This window comes from Brassica napus, chromosome C3 (assembly GCF_020379485.1).
Source record: "Brassica napus cultivar Da-Ae chromosome C3, Da-Ae, whole genome shotgun sequence".
In the NCBI taxonomy this organism is placed as follows: domain Eukaryota; kingdom Viridiplantae; phylum Streptophyta; class Magnoliopsida; order Brassicales; family Brassicaceae; genus Brassica; species Brassica napus.
In genome coordinates, this window is record NC_063446.1 from 73,949,026 (window position 1) to 73,968,010 (window position 18,985).

General features: G+C 28.4%; 2 protein-coding genes across 2 annotated transcripts; both read right to left on the minus strand.

The window, feature by feature from the left end:
* Window positions 1-6,147: 6,147 nt before the first annotated feature.
* LOC106417915 (probable WRKY transcription factor 10) lies at window positions 6,148-8,424 on the minus strand. The gene is made up of 3 exons (XM_048751488.1): window positions 7,852-8,424; window positions 7,608-7,763; window positions 6,148-7,487 (listed from the first exon to the last, which is right to left on the minus strand). The coding sequence occupies exons 1-3, from the start codon at window positions 7,962-7,964 to the stop codon at window positions 7,259-7,261; spliced, it is 498 nt and encodes a 165-aa protein (XP_048607445.1). The 5' UTR covers window positions 7,965-8,424; the 3' UTR covers window positions 6,148-7,258.
* Window positions 8,425-15,581: 7,157 nt separating this feature from the next.
* On the minus strand, window positions 15,582-18,913 carry LOC106418096 (probable WRKY transcription factor 10). Its single transcript, XM_013858763.3, has 5 exons — window positions 17,982-18,913; window positions 17,624-17,753; window positions 16,604-16,856; window positions 16,366-16,518; window positions 15,582-16,184 (listed from the first exon to the last, which is right to left on the minus strand). The coding sequence occupies exons 1-5, from the start codon at window positions 18,342-18,344 to the stop codon at window positions 15,752-15,754; spliced, it is 1,332 nt and encodes a 443-aa protein (XP_013714217.2). The 5' UTR covers window positions 18,345-18,913; the 3' UTR covers window positions 15,582-15,751.
* Between the last annotated feature and the right edge of the window lie 72 nt (window positions 18,914-18,985).

Here is an 18,985-nt window from a genome sequence, read left to right on the forward strand (position 1 = left end):
AGCAGTTACATAATGATCTCGTCTAGAGAGACATACTCGCTAGAACCATATGATGTGTTGAACGGAGAATATGTAGCCGACAACACGGCAGTGAAACATTAACGCTGAGCCTCGCCACCAACGTTATCCACGGTATGGCGATGCTTGACGACTGTTTTAACCAGGGTAATGTCGTTTTCATCTGCGGTTTTGAAGAAGGTATAGGAGACAATGACAATAACGAGGACAGGGGACAAGGGGCAACAGCGGATTAAACTTGTTTATGGTTGAAAAATGTGCAGATTAAGTCACTAGAAATAGAAGGAGAGAGAAGGAGAACGTGGGTGAAAGATAGAAAATGATTATCAAATTGTCAACAGCACCAAAACCAGTGAAAGGATATTTACTTCATTATGGTTTTTTTGTTATGTGGACCTAAATACTCTTCTTTTCTTGCACGGCCGCATTGATCTTCCTTTCTTCACAAAAGTTGTTTGTAATATGGGTTCATTAAAAATTAAGTAATAAATAGAGCCCAGGCATGAAAATATGGGGTCCCATCCAAATTATACCTAAACAAAACAAAATAGGAAGACAAAAATATATTTAACTTTGAATCTTTTAATTTTATATATTACTAAATTTTATCTATTGAATAGTTTAAATAAATTTTAATAATTATATTTTTTTCAAATTAAAAAATATTTTGTCACATATATCATGTTAATTGATTATTTCTACAATTAATATATAAATGTAATGTTTTGTAACAATTTCAGACAGTTAAATATGATAGAGTCTCATAAAAATGTTTCAATCCAATGAGTTCATTCTGCCTCTGGTTATAATACAAGGAATTCAAAGATAATATAGATCAAACCTATTAGACTAATACAATATACAAATATAGACACATGGAAAGAAACACACTATATATATATATATATGCCAAGAAATCAACAACAAAAAACTTTCTTCGAAATGAATCATTTTATTTAAGAATATGAACCATTATATATATAAAATTAATGTCTTGATAGATAAGAAACGAAAAACATTCAATGTATTTGAGTTATATCCAGCGACTTTGAATCTGTTAGTGAAGAGAATGCCTCAGACTCAAATAGTGGCTGTAACCATAGAAATTTGAGAGTTTCTGGCAAGGAAACTATAACTAAGTACTGCAAAGCATAACAAGAATATTAAACCCAATTCAATTTCACAGTTTCTCGCTTATTCGGATCAATGCCTCAGCAAGTCAATTGCTTGAAACTTAAGGTTTCGCACACTTCTTGTAAAGAAGAAAATCATAGCTAATCCCAAATACTTAATGGCTTGACTTGAAGGAAAATCATCCTTATATTCATCCTTAGTTTGTCTTTCATTTCGTTTGATTCTCAAAATAATTACTAAAATATATTTAAATCGAAGACACCAACTAAACTAAATGCTAATAAAAATATTAATTAAAATTTTAATCTATTAATAAGAAAATTATCATGGTTGAATTTATAGAAGTAAATGCAATTCAATATACTCAAGTAATAATCAAACTAAATAGACATTATATATCCAAAATCACATGTCTAATTAAAGTAACATAATATTGTTATAACAAACCATATATATAAATTATGAAAAGATTAAAAATGAAATATTATCCAATTTTTTTGATATTTACTTTGTTAATATTTAAACATGTCTATGAGCACATAAAAATCACCTACTATAACTATAGATGTAAAGATTTAAGATATGTTAACAATTATATTTTCATATTTAGTTGACAAGTTTAATGCATTCTGACAGTACATGATATTTTATTTATTTATTGGAATAGCTGAAATTAATTTCATACTAATAAAAATAACATAGGTTAAACTATCAATTTAATCTGATTTTTTAATATTTATTTTACAATATTTATTATTCGTTAATAAAATAGACTAGGATTATAGAATTTATAGAATTTTTATCAATTTAAACCTAATTAATATTCATATATAATTGTATTATATTACTAATTATGAAATTAGTGAATTATTTATTAAAATATATTTACCTCAACATATTTAAATATAATAAAAAATAATTTAAATTTATATTTTAAAAATATATTATGAGTAAATTAATTTGAAATTGATTTGACATTATTAAACTAAATAATATCAAAGAATTAAAATAATTTCAATGATATTGATTGTAAATCACAGTAAAATTAATGTTTGTTTCATATTTCTTATTTTGAACAGAATTGAAAATATATATTTATAACTAAACTAAAAGGAAATAAAAAAAGTATTATGATTTAGTTAATTTTTAAACTAATTCATTTTAAATTAATTTTAGAACGTTATCCTTAATGAATTTCTATAAAAATTCCAATGATATAAATTTTAAATTATATGTTAGGTAAATTGTAGTTTCATCAAAGTACATTTTATAGAATAGATTTAGGTTAATCGTATTTAGCTTGACCTTGGTTTTCAACTAATGAAATGAACATAAATTATATGTGTATTCCTTAATGGAATTAACTCAATATACCTAACTTTAGCTAAAATTAGGAAATTATAACTGGAAATTCACATTCTTTGTAGCAAAAGTGACAGACAAACCATTTTATCTTTTTTTTTATTGAACGCTTGATAGTATATTCTTCATTTTCATATGATCTTTTCTCTCTTCTTTGCTTCTTTTCAATTTGTTTTCACCATCACAATAATTCCGCCGACGCTGGACACCGTGTATCTCATAAATCATTGACCCAAAGAAAGACATGCCTCCCGCAAATCTCTCAGAGAGCCATATTTATGGAAGATCAATCTGAAGCGCACCAATAGATTTTGCCTCAAGCCTAACCTTGTGTTTAAGAATCTTTTTTGGGGGGTTCTTAGATAGCTCATTGCTAAGTCTTAGCAGCTTTAGATTCAAGTCTTTCTTGTATCTTAATGCCATTTCTATGAAATGAATTCACATTTTGCAAAAAAAAAGAAATATTCTTATATGCTCCTGAAATTGAAAATCATTGGATTGGATGAATTATCGATTGCGATTAATTACTGGACCTTAGAGAATTAACAATCTGTTGCTAGTTTCAAGGAGAGAGAGTCTCACAATACGTTCAATAATTTGGGTGTAAATTACTAGTATGTTAACCAAATTCGCTGAACTTTACCGTAACGTGTGATATGAATTGTTAGTGGGTAATTTCTCAATCCGTAGGTATGCTCCCAACGAATATATCAATTTATATTAGCATATACTGCATGTTTTGTTAGCGACCTATATTTACATGTAAATCATTGAAGAATCAATAGTATACATATATAGTAATAAATACTCATATAAGTTAGGAGTATTTAGACGTAACATAATAGTTTACGTATAATATGATCATTGTTAACATCAAGAATGTAGAAGTTAAATAGATAATGATTAAATTATCATGTTAATCTATTTTCAGCATCTAAAAAATCATCTATCAACTATCGAAAACTATTTTTAACATTTTACCAGCATTTTAAAAAAGCGGCAACATGCTTTGTAACAGCTAATCAAACATGTATCAACCAATACTTTGTATCATTTAACCAACCATTTATCAATTAGCATCAACCACAGTTCTTAACAGATAACAAAACATGTATCGGCTCATAACACCTAATCTATAGCAACTAACCATATATTTATCAGTTAATGACAAGCCAAAATGTTACATGATAGCTACAACTACTCAGCAATTGAAATATTCATGTCCTCGTCTTAATCTCAGGAAACCCATTATTTCTCTAATTATATGCTTATCAATAAGACCATGTAAAATCTTCCATATCATTTCATGATTAATTTTGAATAAAAGACCGGAGCAGTTACATATGATCTCGTCTAAAGAGACATACTCGCTAGAACATAATGATGTGTTGAACGGAGCATATGTAGTCGACAACACGGCGGTGAAAGATTAACGCTGAGCCTCGCCACAAACGTTATCGGTATGGCGAGGCTTGACAACTGTTCAATCAGGGTAATGTCGTTTTCATCTGTGGTTTTCAAGAAGGTCTAGGAGACAATGACAATAACGAGGAGAGTGAACAAGGGGCAACAATGGATTAAACTTGTTTATGGTTGAAAAATGTGCAGATGAAGTCAGTAGAAATAGAAGTGAAAATGTTTATGGAGATTTTAAGTAGATAGGAAAGAGAGAAGGGAACGTGGGTGAAAGGTAGAAAAGAATTATCAAATTGTCAACATCACCAAAAACAGTGAAAGGATATTCACTTAAATATGAACTTTTGTTATATGGAACGAAGCCTAAATACTCTTCATGGAAAATTGGGGTCTATGACCACGAAAAACCCTGTAATTCACCCACTAGTCATTTCCCCTAACATTCATATACACGCCGTTAAATATACATATTAATACTGTAATATCCTTTCGTATAACCGGCGCAACCTGCAAAAAAATAAATTAAAATTATTAATTATTAACCGCAGAAAAGTAAAATGTGTCTTACCCTACTTCACATCTTCCTTTTTTCACTTCCTTTGATAATTTTCTCAAGTCGAAAGGTCTCCGGCGCCGATTTGATCCAAAGCATTGCATCCGCATGCAATCAAAAGCTTTTCCATCTCCTTCGTATTCCCTTGTCAATTGTCTTCCATGTTAGTGTTTCACCGGCGGTTGGTAACATACCTTTCCTCTCCAACTTCACAAACTCGACTATTCCACTTGGGATAGTATCACTTGATATTCTGCTTTGCTTGGCTGACCTTCCCTTGTTTGCAATGTATTTATTGAGTTGGTCATTTTGATTTATGTTTATGTTTTGCTCGTTCTGTTTAATCTGTCAGTCTTTTGAATTACACAGCCTAAGCATTTAATTTCTCGGGTGGAATAGCACTGCCTTACACTTGTTTACCCCTATAACTGTTAAATCTACAGCCTTCTTGACGGTGAATGTCAGATCTATTAGGTATATTGAGCTCTACAATTTATACTCGGTTGTGCTTATTCTTTCTTAAGCTTGAATTGGGTTTTTTTTTGTATCAGCGGTACATAGTACATAGTGTAGAAATATTGATTATTGTGTGGAATAGAATAAAATTATAAGTTCAAATTATTCTACTTTACATGGAATTGTAGTTTTATATCTTGTGATTTTCCATTCGTATCTATACTTAATCTGTTTTGAGTGATAATTCTTTTCTATATTCTATATTAAAGCTTCCACCGTCCTCACTGTTTGCCGTTCTTACTTTCATTTTTCAGGTTTGGCATGGACGAGTTAGGCCTTCCAAGTAGATTGTTTGAGACAAGCTTTGAACCCACTGGCAAGAAAAGGATTAACAACTATTTCAATCTCTGTTGTAAATCAATTATGGATTTAAAACATTTAGTACCAAAAGGAGCATAGTAGCAAATAACATAGTATGTATTATATGAAATAGCACTTATCATGTAATATATGTTTTAACTGTTTACTCACCCTATAATGCACATATAATATGTGTAAGTTAACATTGGCATCATTTAATTTATCCAAAGTAGAAGGGTATGGCGGAAGGTGGATTTAATTTCTGAAAGATTTGGGTTGCAATGGATGAGGGTTTATATTTTCCTAACTTGGGTTTAGTGTTTAGTGTCAAGTTCTCTCTTACCAATCCGCCATTAGATTTCTATTTTATGTAAATCAATTCTGGATTTAAAGCATTTAGTAGCAAATAACATAGTATGAATTATATGGAATAGCACTTATCATGTAATATACATTTTAAATGTTTACTCACCCTATAACACACATATATTATGAGTAAGTTAACAGTGACATCATGTAATTATCCAAAATAAAAGGGTATTGTGGAAGGTGGGTTTAATTTCTGAAAAATTTGGATTGCAATGGATGATGATTTATATTTCTCTAACTTGGGTTTACTGTTTAGTGTCAAGTGTTCTCGTACCAATTCCTCATTAGATTTCTATTTTATGTAAATCAAGCATGGATGTACTATGCAAATCGTAGCAAATAACATAGTATGTAGTATATGGAATAGAACTTCCCATGTAATATATGTTTTCAACATTTACTCACCCGCATAAGTTAACATTGTCATCATTTAATTATCCAAAATAGAAGGGTATTCTGGAAGGTGAGTTTAATTTCTGAAAGATTTGGGTTGCAAGGGATGAGGGTTTATATTTAATTGTCAAGTGTTCTCGTATCAATCCCCATTAGATTTTTATTTTATGTAATTTAGTCATGGATGTACTATACAAATCGTAGCAAATAACATTGTATATAGTATATGGAATAGAACTTTCCATGTAACGTGTACTCACCCTACAATGTACATATATGCTTTGAATACAGGTGTCCCACACGCTCCGTAAATTATGTGATTGTTACTATGCGACACAAAACTACCATGTCGTTTACTTTATAATATGAAACCGGCAACCAATAACTTGAAGGGGTATAACCGGGTGGAATGAAGCCAAAAAACCTAACAATGCATTATATCAAAATCATTGTTAGTTCCCTAATTTACCACTCAAATACTATCTCGCCAATAAGCCATTTTATGAGAAACTGGAGCCTATGACTACGAAAAAACCATAAATCACCCACTAGTCTTTCCCCTAACAATCTTTTATTTCACTGCCGCATTGATTTTCCTTTCTTCACAAAAATTGTTTGTAATATGGGTTCATTAAAAGTTAAGTAATAAACAGAGCCCGGGCATGAAAACATGGGGTCCCCTCCAAATTATACCTAACCAAAACAAAATAAGAAGACAAACAATTATATGTCAAGAAATCAACAACAAAAAAATTTCTTCAAAATGATTCCTTTTCTTTAAAAATATGATCCATTATATGTATAGACAATTAATGTCTTGATAGATAAGAAACGAAAAAAACATTAAATGTATTTGAGTTATATCCAGCGACTTTGAATCTGTTAGTGAGGAGAATGCCTCAGACTCAAGTAGTGGCTGTAACCATAGAAATTTGAGAGTTTCTGGCAAGTAAAATATAACTAAGTACTGCAAAGCATAACAAGAATATTAAACCCAATTCAATTTCACACTTTCTCGCTTATTCGGAAAGCAAGTCAAAGGCTTGGAACTTAAGGCTTCACACACTTCTTGTAAAGAAGAATATCATAGCTAATCCCAAATACTTAATGGCTTGACATCAAGGAAGATGGATATAATCAGGCATGTTACATACGAAACTATTAATGAAGTATAATATGACTATATGATTGATACAATCAAACTGTTTCCCCTTCTGAGCTGTTGACACGAGGGGTTCGATTGCTAGCATCTTGAAACATTGAAGAACCTGACCTCTTCTTTAGAGAGTAACACTTTCTGCGTTGAACTGGTGCATCGTGCTCATGATTCCCATAGTATGTAATCACCAATGACTTCACATTGTCTGCTCTTCTCTCCACATGCTTCTTCACATCGCACCCAGCGAATGTGCATTTGTAGTAACTCCTGTGAAAACCATTTCCAAAATAAAAATATACATATTTAGACTAAGCATCGAATATCTAGGTTTTGCCCAAAGCGTGAGACTAATTTCAGAGTATATTTTTGACACAAATATTATACAACCTCGTATTTTGGTTCCCCATGATGAGTCTCTGACCATATTTTTTCCAGCTATAACCATCGTCAAGATTGTTTTCTTCACTTTCCATTTGAATTATGACCCCTTCATTGTATCTGCCCGCTCTTAAGGTTCCAATAATGTTTGATACCTCATCTTCCCTGCGATAGAATTGTGTAATTTAGGTTAATTTAATCAAGATGTTGAGTTTATTATTCTATAGTTGATTATACGATGTTAACTTGGGACCTTCTTTTTGGAGATGAAGGTTCGACGTTTAGAACATCAATAATGTTCTGATCTTCAGGAGCCTGATCAACGTCCATCCGCTGATGAGGAAGACCGTTGTTGGATATCATCATTGTTGCATGATCGCCACCGGAACTTTCCACCACCTCCGGAGGCCCGATAATGGCAACTGGAGAAGGAGGGGCAATCTGGAAAACGAAGTAACCAAAGAAAATAAACTGTTAGGGTTTAGGATTGGGATTTTTCATTTGTTTTTCTTTTCCTCCTGGAAAGAACACTGAGGCCTAAGATCTAACAAAGTATAGTTTTATCATTCATAATCATATGTAAAGTTTGTATTCTACGGTGAAAATCAATTGTGAAGTCGAGTAGGACGTCATTTCCACGAAGTTTTATTTAGAATCGCTTATTTTTGTTGGGGAGAAAACTCTGAAATGTAATGAGACACGTACACACAAACAAATAGATCGTCAGAAACAGAATATCTGTAATAAAGAGTTTATTTATAAATGAAAAGGAAAAACCTTTTATTTAGAGGAAGCTAAGCTAGCCCGAATCAAAGAATATGAGGAAGATGATAAGAGAAGAATACGAGAAAGTTGGTATTCTTATAGTAAAACTCAAACCATTTTACTTTGGAAACAATTGATATGGTCAAACTTTCTATCATCAAGTGTCAGGAATATATTAAGAGATTTTTAATTAGATCTCTTTCCTTTTTGATATTTATGAGCAGTGTATATATTTTGGTTTGGTTTTATCAAAAAAAAAAAACCGAAAAGTTAACCAAACTATACAAAATTCAATTTTCTTTTCCTCTATTTTATATATATCAAGACAAATAAGAAACTTTTATCCTTAAAAATAATTAAATTAAGTAAATTAGATTATATTTGACTAACTTAAGTTTATTTTTTGAAGATTAACTTAAGTATGCAATGATGTTTAAAATTATTTTCTTTAATAGAATTTTTAGTAATAAAACCCCTTCAACTAAAGATAGATCGTAAAAAAAACTCAACTAAAAAATATTCAACGAAGAAATCCTCAATTTTAATTATGTTAATATATGTCACCCTCCGTCACGAAATTTAAGACAGAGGATGACAGAAATTAACGAAATTAAAGCTGAGAAGTTCTATCCTCGAATTTTAAGTTGAGTGGTTATTTTGTGATTTATTTTAGTTGAGTGGGTTTATTACTAAATGTGATTAAATGTTTTAAAATATTCATTATCACTTATGCATTGTTTAAAAACTTTTATAAGCCTTTAGAATAGTTTCTAAATTCTTATACATTACTTTATAAATTCTATAACTGATTTATACAGGTTTATAAATATTTTAATACTTTTATAAATGATTATAATAAGGTTTAACAATGATTTTATAAGATTAAAGATATGGTTGTTCGTCATACTACAAAAACATGAAGTAAATAAATAAAGCAAGAGAAGTAAATCAAAGATATAGTTTTATTGATTAATATGGTAGGAGTATAATGTATTGGTTCTAAAATCAAAAAGAGAGAAAATAATCATGCATTTTTTTTCTCGGAAAGTCTGACCTGAAGTCTGGAAATCCTGTAAAGAGGAAAAGAATGCCGACGCCATACTTTAAGTAGGAAGGTTGAATAAGATCATGTCTATGTTTATGTTTATTCTCTGCTATATAATAAATAAAATGATTAATTTTTAAAAACTATTTAGGATAAATTGTTGAAATATTGGGTTTACAATAAATATCAACTTAACTGGAACATTAAACAGGTTTATATAACTAACTAGTTGATGGCATGCGCCTTGTGCGGACTAATATATATATATATATCAAATAATTTTTAATTTTATTGTTTATTTTTATAAATATTTAAATGATTAAATTAGACACAAACTTTAAATTAATATTATAAATTATAAAATTTCAATACTCATATTGGTAATCGATGTATTAAATTATGTTATTTTGTTTTATAGTTATATTTATGACATGTAGATTTATACGATGAAAACCTTTTCTGTAGTATTATCAAATTATAAAACTTGGATTTGAAATTAAACACTTATTGTATTTGTGGACTACAAAAAATTCAATGGCATTGAAAAGATTATAAACAATCACAACTCATAAAACGTCAACAAATAAAAATACCTAATAAACATATATATTCACTATAATTTAGATTTTAAAAACAGTGATACAAAAGGAAAAAAAAATATTATAAAACATTAACTTTGTATTTCTTAGATTATATTTATATCATGTTTAGTATTTTTAAAAAGTTTAATATTATTTGATTTTTTTATCCTAGTTTTTCATGCTTTAATATGTTTTTAATATTTTCATTTTGTCTTTTATATAATATTTACTATTTTGGTTTTAGATATTTTGTTTTTACAACATTTGTGATTTTATCAAAAAACAATTTGATGTTCGTGATGTACAAATACAACTTAATTATTTTAGATTAGGAATATGATTGTTTAATTTTCAAAATATATATATAAATATTGAACATAAGTATACAAGTTACATTTTATGACATGTATTTTCAATGTTGTTTCACCTTTAATCTTAACTTTAATATTGTATTAATTTGTGTTGAGATCAATTTTTTTCAATTAGAATCAGAGAAAGTGGCTATAATACTAGTCATAAAATTATAAACTCAATATAAGATATACGTAATTATGAATTATCTGTCCAACTTGTTAATCTCTATTGTTAATATCTATTTATTAATTAAATATTCTAAATATCATGATAAGTATATATATATATATATATTAAATTGTATATATATATATATATATATATATATGTGTGTGTGTGTGTGTTTATTAATTATCTTAAATATATGTAAATCTATATGTATATTTGTTTATTAATTATCTAAAATATCATGATAAATATAAATACTAAAATAAAATTTGAAGTAATAATATTAGTCAAACTAATTAATTATCTTAAAATTATGGAGAATATGATATATCAACAAAATCAGAAAATATAGAGAGAAATTGTTATGATTGTTATTATAATTTATGATGACATAAATATGTACTAAAATAGAGGATGCACATTTTTAAGATAGTAGAGTTGGTATATCCTAAAATAGTGTAACATCATAGATGGTTTTTCTGTTTGAGTACTTACATATCCATAACAATACAATATATTTATAGGAATTATCTTTAGATTTTGGATAATTATTATTATTATTAATTTTAATCACTTATCGAATCACAATAATTTAAATTCATTTTTATTTCATAGCTAACTTATATTTTTTTATTTATTAAAGGTATAAACTATATTAACCACTATAAATCTTAACGTGAGAGATTTGTTTTTATTTTATAGTTAATTTATATATTTCTTTCATTAAGGGTATAAACGATATCAACCACTATAATGTTTACCGAGAGGGTTCGAATACGAAAATATTCTCCTCCAGAAAAACATGAAAAATAAACAAAAATTAGATCTCAATCCGCGCAACCGCGCGAGTTTTTGTTTTCATTTATTTTTATATAAACATTTTGTTTTCAATTATAAATTGGTATATATTATAATATATATGTGTCTATCAATTTTTAAAACATAATAAGTTTACGGTATATTTTTTTCATTGAATAGATTGTTTCAAACTTTCATATGTATTTGTATCTTCTTCTATATATATATTTTCGGATTATTATTTCATTATTAAAATCGTAACTATATATATAAAAGATTAGTAAAATATTGTTTTATTGTCATATTCAAAGATAGTGTAACATTTCACAAATTTAGAAAGTTTTTTAAAAATTAAACTTTTCGCTTTATAGATTTATATTATCGAGTAAATAATTAAACATTTAGTTTTTGTTTAGTTTTTAAAATAAACTATATAGTTTTAAATTTGTTTTCATTGATTTAAGGTAGTAAATATTAATCATTGTTAGATAATATGATTTTTGTTATTTAAAAAAATATTTATAATTTTAAAAGTTAACATCAACAAGTATTTAAATAATTAACATATGGAGGTATAGTATTACAATATTAAATTATATCTATTTAAATTATACTATCTATAAATCCAATGAATCATCTATTATTTAAATCCAATTATTGATAGCCCAATAAAAATTTCAGTTATGCCCAAAATTTAAATGATAAGATTAGAAATTAAATGTAACATGACTTTCTAGGAATAAGTCTATTAGGTCTATTTTTTTAAAAAAAATAACCAATGAATCAAGGTTGTGACTTCTGTTTTAATATATAAGATATCTAAAATCATAGAAAAGTTGAAAAAATCAGAAAAATCACTTCTTAAATAATAGTATAGATATAACAGATTAAGCTAGATAGTATATCACCATAATATTATTTTATTAATAGTTAATTTGTAAAAATTAGCCTAGGTTATGCGTACATTTAAATCAGTTTTAGATTATGCAGTTTTTTAAGTAAAGATTAACTATTTTTACATTATATAATAAACACTATAAACTAATACTCGTAAAATTAATAAAGACTATAAATTAATAAATACTTCTGGTCTTAAGTTGGACCAGTATAAAATATGACATAATTCGATAAGATAATAAGATAATAATATTTTAAAAAATATTAACTAAATATATGGTCCCATTAAAATCATAAATTAAAAATTACCATATATATTATAAATAAAGCATTTTATTGTTTGTTTTTATTCAAAATGAATTAATCTCTAATTTTCATTTTCATTTTCAATATTTTGGTGTCACTTTATCTAATTACATATAAAACATAAATGTTATCATACATATTTAACATACATAAAATATATCAAATAATATAATTTTAAAAAAATTCAAATTTTTAAAGTTTAAATAATATATATGATATTGTGAAATAAAATACTTTTAGCCTTTAAATAAATATTCGAAAACTATAAATCTAGAAAATGAAATTTTTTTAAAATTAATAATTTTATAAATAAAGAAATTATCATAATTCTAAAATTATTAATTTATAGAGTTTTTACAGTATATAGCTAACATCACGTTGATTTATGTTTACTAATAACTATGTGTTTTGTCCGCATATACAGACATAATAATCTTACACCAATTTGGTCGTGACCTTGTAAACCAAAAATATTCTGGTTAATTTTTGGATAAGTTTCGAAAATAATTGTATTTTCTGTGGTCAACACAAATGTGGAAACACGAACAAAAATGTTGACCAAAGAATATGGCAAATGCAAAAAAAAAAAAAAAAAAAATCAAAGAATATGGCAAATGCAAAAATATAGCCATATATACACACATATAACGATTAGACCATTGGCGACACAAAAAAAAAAGAGAACATTGACAAGCCCACAGCCACATACTAGATAAGTATTACGATTTAGGAATGTATTTTGGATATGTGTTCTTTGATAAAGCTTAGGGGTTATTGGCAAATGAATTTTCACCGACTTAGGAAATTTTGAGATTATATAGTATTGACTCATTCATTTTAACAATCTTAATAAAATCGCTCGTTATTAGTTAGAGAATTTTGAAAATCGATTAAAATCTTTTGTTAATCAAAATCATTTTTACTCATAAAACATAACTTTCAAAATATCATGTGTATCCAGAAGATTTATAAAATCTATGTGACAGAAAAGTCTAGAAAACAAAATAATTATTCTTGCCAAATGTCTTTTGCACCTTCATTCCAAATTATATGTCTAAAATCATAATTAAATACATTTTATATAATTACCTTTTGAATGTATAATTATATTTTATTTTTTCTCATTCAATAAAAACAATTATAGAGTTTTCAAATTATACACTTTGGAATTTTATTTTTTATAATTTTTTTGAAATATTTTATATTTGTGATAAAAAAAACTTGTTAGGATCATCCAAAGAAATTTTTCAGCCATATATTTAATTTACAAAGTAAATGATTGAAAAAAAATAATATAAATTCATGAAGTTGCAATCTAGAAAAGTTATGATCAAATTTTGTAAGTCAGCCTATACATATTTTCTTAATACATATAACTTTAAAAATCTATCAACTTTTAAAATTCAAAATTTTACACAATTTTTGCTCCCATTAACCCCCTATTAAATTCTTTTTCCCTGGTGATTTTCCAGGAGAACAATTTATTGCACATTGGCTCATATCTTTATATCTGATGGATTTGCCAAAATTCTTGTCAAAAAGACATTGATTCTTTCTCCAAAAAAAAATTGATTTCTTTAAAAACAAAAACATTGATTTCATATGATTAGTAGGACGTTCTAACATCATGTTACGATGATCTAAATATCACATGCTAATAAAAAAATTAAAGAACTATATGTAGGTATAATATTTTGGAGTTTAATGCATAGGAGAAACTATTGTATAATAAAAATTTAAGAGTAGACTTAAAGCATCAATAATAATAATATAATTTTATTAAGTAAATAAACTTAAATATAAAATAATTAAAATCAATTGCAAGTTGACACATGTTTATGAGACTCTCGTAAGAGAGTTTATATAAACCACGCGTTAGTGGTCCAGTGGCGTGAAACCATCTCGCTCCCAGGTAGCTCCTCACGGGGTGACGGGTTCGAGGGCGCTAACTGGCGGATGTTGCTCTTGAGAGACCTTTGGGCCCAATACGGACACTTCCAACTGCGTGTGGCCACTGGGTCGATTAAATGAGGCTGCCCAGCTCTCCTGGATGCCTCGGCGGGCTCCCCGGCTTAGCTCCGGTGGACGGTCATTGGCGCTAGTCGGATCCTCACGAGGCTCCGGATACCAGGGTCATCAAAAAAAAAAAGAAGAGAGTTTATATATATATATATATATATATATAATAAAATCTTCTCCATTTTTTTACCTTTTCACTTCCGCTTTCTAATTTTTTAAATTATTGCATTATTAAAAAACAGGATGAGAAATTTCACTTGCAAATGCTTCTAGCTTCAAACTTTTTTCTAAACTTCTAGTTTAATTTAATGAGTATCGGTTAACATATGTTTTTTTGTCAGCGGTTAACATATGTTTTTACAAGAAAAAAGATAGTAAGTTAGCGGAAAATCATATAAATAAGAGAAATTGGACAAAAATTTCTATAAATTAATATTGTTTGGGATTGTGATATTTTATTAATTTATAGATTCCTTAATTTAAAAAAAAAAATCATTTTTAGAATTTTCTATTTTTATAAAATAAAACATTAGTTTTACCTTATATACATTAATTAAATTTTAGAAATTCTACTTTTATATTGTCTTATTATATTATTTAGTGTATACAAAATATGTTTCATAGAATTAAATGTAGTTTTAGATATAATTTTACTAATATTATCTGAATACTTTTGAAGTGTTAAGAGAAAAATAAAGATGAACTCCATTGTGAATATAAAACACATAATAGAATGTTTTGTTTGTACTTATATAAACTTTATATATACAAATTATTAATTCATAATTTTAATGGGACTATATATTTACAAAGAATTTTTGAAAATTATAATTTTATTATTTTATCGATTTGTGTTATATTTTGAATCGGCTCAATTCATGACCAATTTTGTTTTTTTAATTAATTTAGCTTATTTATTAATTTAACGGGTATTAATTTATACAGGTTTTAATGTACATAAGAAAAAACTTATTTAAACTTATACCCATAACAATATATTGCTATGATATAATAGTTCATGTTCAATATACAAGCTTATCTGGAATAACCATTTCCAACTGTTGAATTAATAGATCAACTCAAAGAGTAATATGCAGTAAAAATCATAATGAAAGGGGATGAATACAAGATTTTGTATATCTTCTACATGATTGTATATCTGATAAGGATATAAAAAAAGGTTTGCATCTTTTTATTATTTTTATGTTAAAGTTTGCAATCTAAAAGTTGAAACCAAAGTTAGGCAATAGTCGATCCTTCATCCCATTGTACACCTCTGTACGGTCGGGTATCACACGATCAATAATCGGTTCATCATGCCGGTACATAAAACCATGATTATGGTTAACCGGAAAACTCTGCAGCTTAGAGAGTCCAGTCATATAGAGCAGTGCCATATCAGGGTGTGGCTCCAAAGAAGAATAGCAATACTGACAGGCCGAAGAGGAAGAAGGAAGCCTGCCTAACCGAGGGGTTTGAGACACTGAAAAGCCGGAACGGTTCCTTGGACCGGATCTATTGCTACTGCGTCCAGTTGGTATTGGGTGATTGTGTTTCCCATCGTATGTGACTACCAGTAACTTCACATCATCTGCTCCTCTCTCCACATGTTTCTTCACATTGCACCCACCGTGTGTGCATTTGTAGTAACTCCTGTGAAAACCATTTATACCATAATCAAATATATATATATATATGTGTGTGTGTTTAGATTTAGCATCGAATATCTAGGTTTTTCCAAATGCCGGACTAATTTTGGAGTGAACAGTTCTCATGCTTTAAGAGTTTTCCACAAATGCACCACATATCATATATATATGAAAAAGATGATGACCTCGGATTTGAATTCCCATTGACAATTTTCCGACCGTATTTTCTCCACTGATAACCATCGTCAGGATTGTCTTCTTCGCATTCCATCCGAAGTATAACCCTTTCGTCCTTTCTTGTTCTTTTGGCTCCGAACATGTCTGATACCTCATATTTCCTGCAAGAGAATTAATTGTGTAATTCAGGTTAATTTGGTTAAAATGCTAGATTAGTATTACTTGTATTCTTAGTTAACTCGGGACCTTCTCTTTCGAGGTGGAAGCTCATCTACACTGTCATCTTCTTCATCTACATTTTCGTCTTCCTTGTATTCTTCGTCCTCCTTATAATCTTCGTCCTCGTCCTCGCTGTCGAGGGAGATGATGTTCATGATATCGGTTTCATTGGCAACTTCATCAGATTCAAAAGAAGTGACTAAAGGAGCACCAATGAGATCAGCATGAGATTCATGAGATGGGACATAAACAGACTCTTCGGTTGGAATATCATAAAAGCCTGTTTCACATGTAGAAAAGAACTGATAAATATAAGAAAAAAAAAGTAGGGTGGGCATTTCTGTTTAGTTATGGTTCGGTTGGGGTTCGGTTCGGTTTGGTTTATTTGGGTCTAAGAAAACTATAACCAGAGTCAACCCAAATTAGTTTGGTTTGGTTTGTGTTCGGTTCGGTTCGGTTTAATTTGGTTTTATTTATGTTCGTTCAGTTCAATCGAGGTTATTTTTTAGTTTTGTCATGGTTCAGTTACAAAAATATAATTTATAAAAACATAAACAAATCATCATTTGACACTAAATCATTATTTTCTTCATATTTAAATGTAAAACCAAACATCACAATAAAAATGTAAAAAATACAATTCAATAATTTTATATTTTTATCTTCAAACCTAAAATAAATATCATTAGTATTTTTCGGGTTTAATGTTAATGTATGAGATTCATATTCTTTTATTTTACTTTTATTTGTGTTTATTCTATATTAAAATATATAAAATTATGTTTAGTTGTATAGGTTAAACAGTTAAATATATTAAATCTTAATATTATTAGTATATTAAATTGATCTAATTAAAAATCGCTTTGTGTTTTCGTTTGGTTTGGTTTTAAAACCAAACCAAATCGATATATTTGGGTTGATAAAATCTTGAATCAAATGGTTTAGACATAAACTTTGGATTGGTTTGGGTCAGTTTGGTTTGGTTCGAATTTTTTGCCCACCCAAGAAAAAACGAGAAAATAACATGAGAACAAGCAACTCTATAACCTTCATGATGAGGCATATGATCAAAGTTCATCGGTTGATGAGGAACATCGTTGTTGAATATCATCGTGGTTGCATAGTCGCCACCAGAACTTTCCACCATCTCCGGAGGCCCGTCATTGGCGACTGGAGACTGAATGATATGCTAAAACATTTTTTTTAAGTATGATAAATATCATAGGTGAACAAAAAAACAAAGTGATAGATTCTATGTTTGCCGATATATAACATCTACTTTTTATATTTTTAAGACCTAATCGTATTAAAAATAATATACTGAATTATATTCCAAAATATTTGTTCAACTATATATTCGTTCAACTATTTCTGATATCTTTATATATATGGCATTGTTATTTACCTGTGAAAAAGAATTAGAGAACTTTTTTGGAGACTGCAACAGTGCGGATGGGCTAAATCCTGGAGAGACTGCGATGAGAGGAGAAGGGACATTAGTCTGGCTTCTAGAAACAGCAAATGGACTCATGATGTTCTCTGTCTCGAGCGGTGGAACATTAAATCCTATTCTTGAAGATACTCTTTCGCCGAGACTAGATCTTTGTTCGGACTGATGATTAGTGGATAAGTTGGTTTTAGGGAAGATCTGGCTGATCGAATTAAGACCATTGTCGGTTTGCTCCAGCATCGCTCGTACTATTCCATCGCAATCACTCATTTTGGGGGGATTCCAAATTTCTATGGCGTTTCCACTCCAATCACTCATTTTTGGGGGAGAAAACCCTGAGATGTCAAGAAACACACACAAACTAAAACAAAAAGAACATGCATTAAGATATTTATGTCTGGAGTCAAACACACACAATCACTCATTATTGAATATATAGTTTACTTAGTTACATATAGATGTAAAGATCAACCATTTTTTAAGGAGACAAAGTTGTTAATAGATCATGCTGGAATGTTGTCATCGAAAACATAAAGATATTTATGTCTGGAGTCAAAAATTAAAAAAAAATTGTTTGTTTAACTATACTAGAAGAAGAACGTGAACCAGCCCATTTAGTAGCTAAATTAGGTCCTCCAAATCTTATTTATCATACTTAGAAATTGTATCCACCTGCATGGTTGTTTAACCCTTTGTACAGTGATCTAGTATCCTCTCTTCAATCAATATAAATGAAAGTTTGACAGAAAAAAAAAACATATGGATGTAAAGAAGAAACCTTTTCTTCAGAGAAAGCTAGCTGAAAATTATGATGAAAAGGAACAGATATGTGTGCTGCATAGGAGAGAGTTGGTGTTCTTATAGTAAAATTCAACAATTTTATTTTGGTAACAATTTATATGGTCAAACTTTCTTCATCCAAAATGTGTAAAGAGATTTCTATTTTTTTTTTCTTTCTT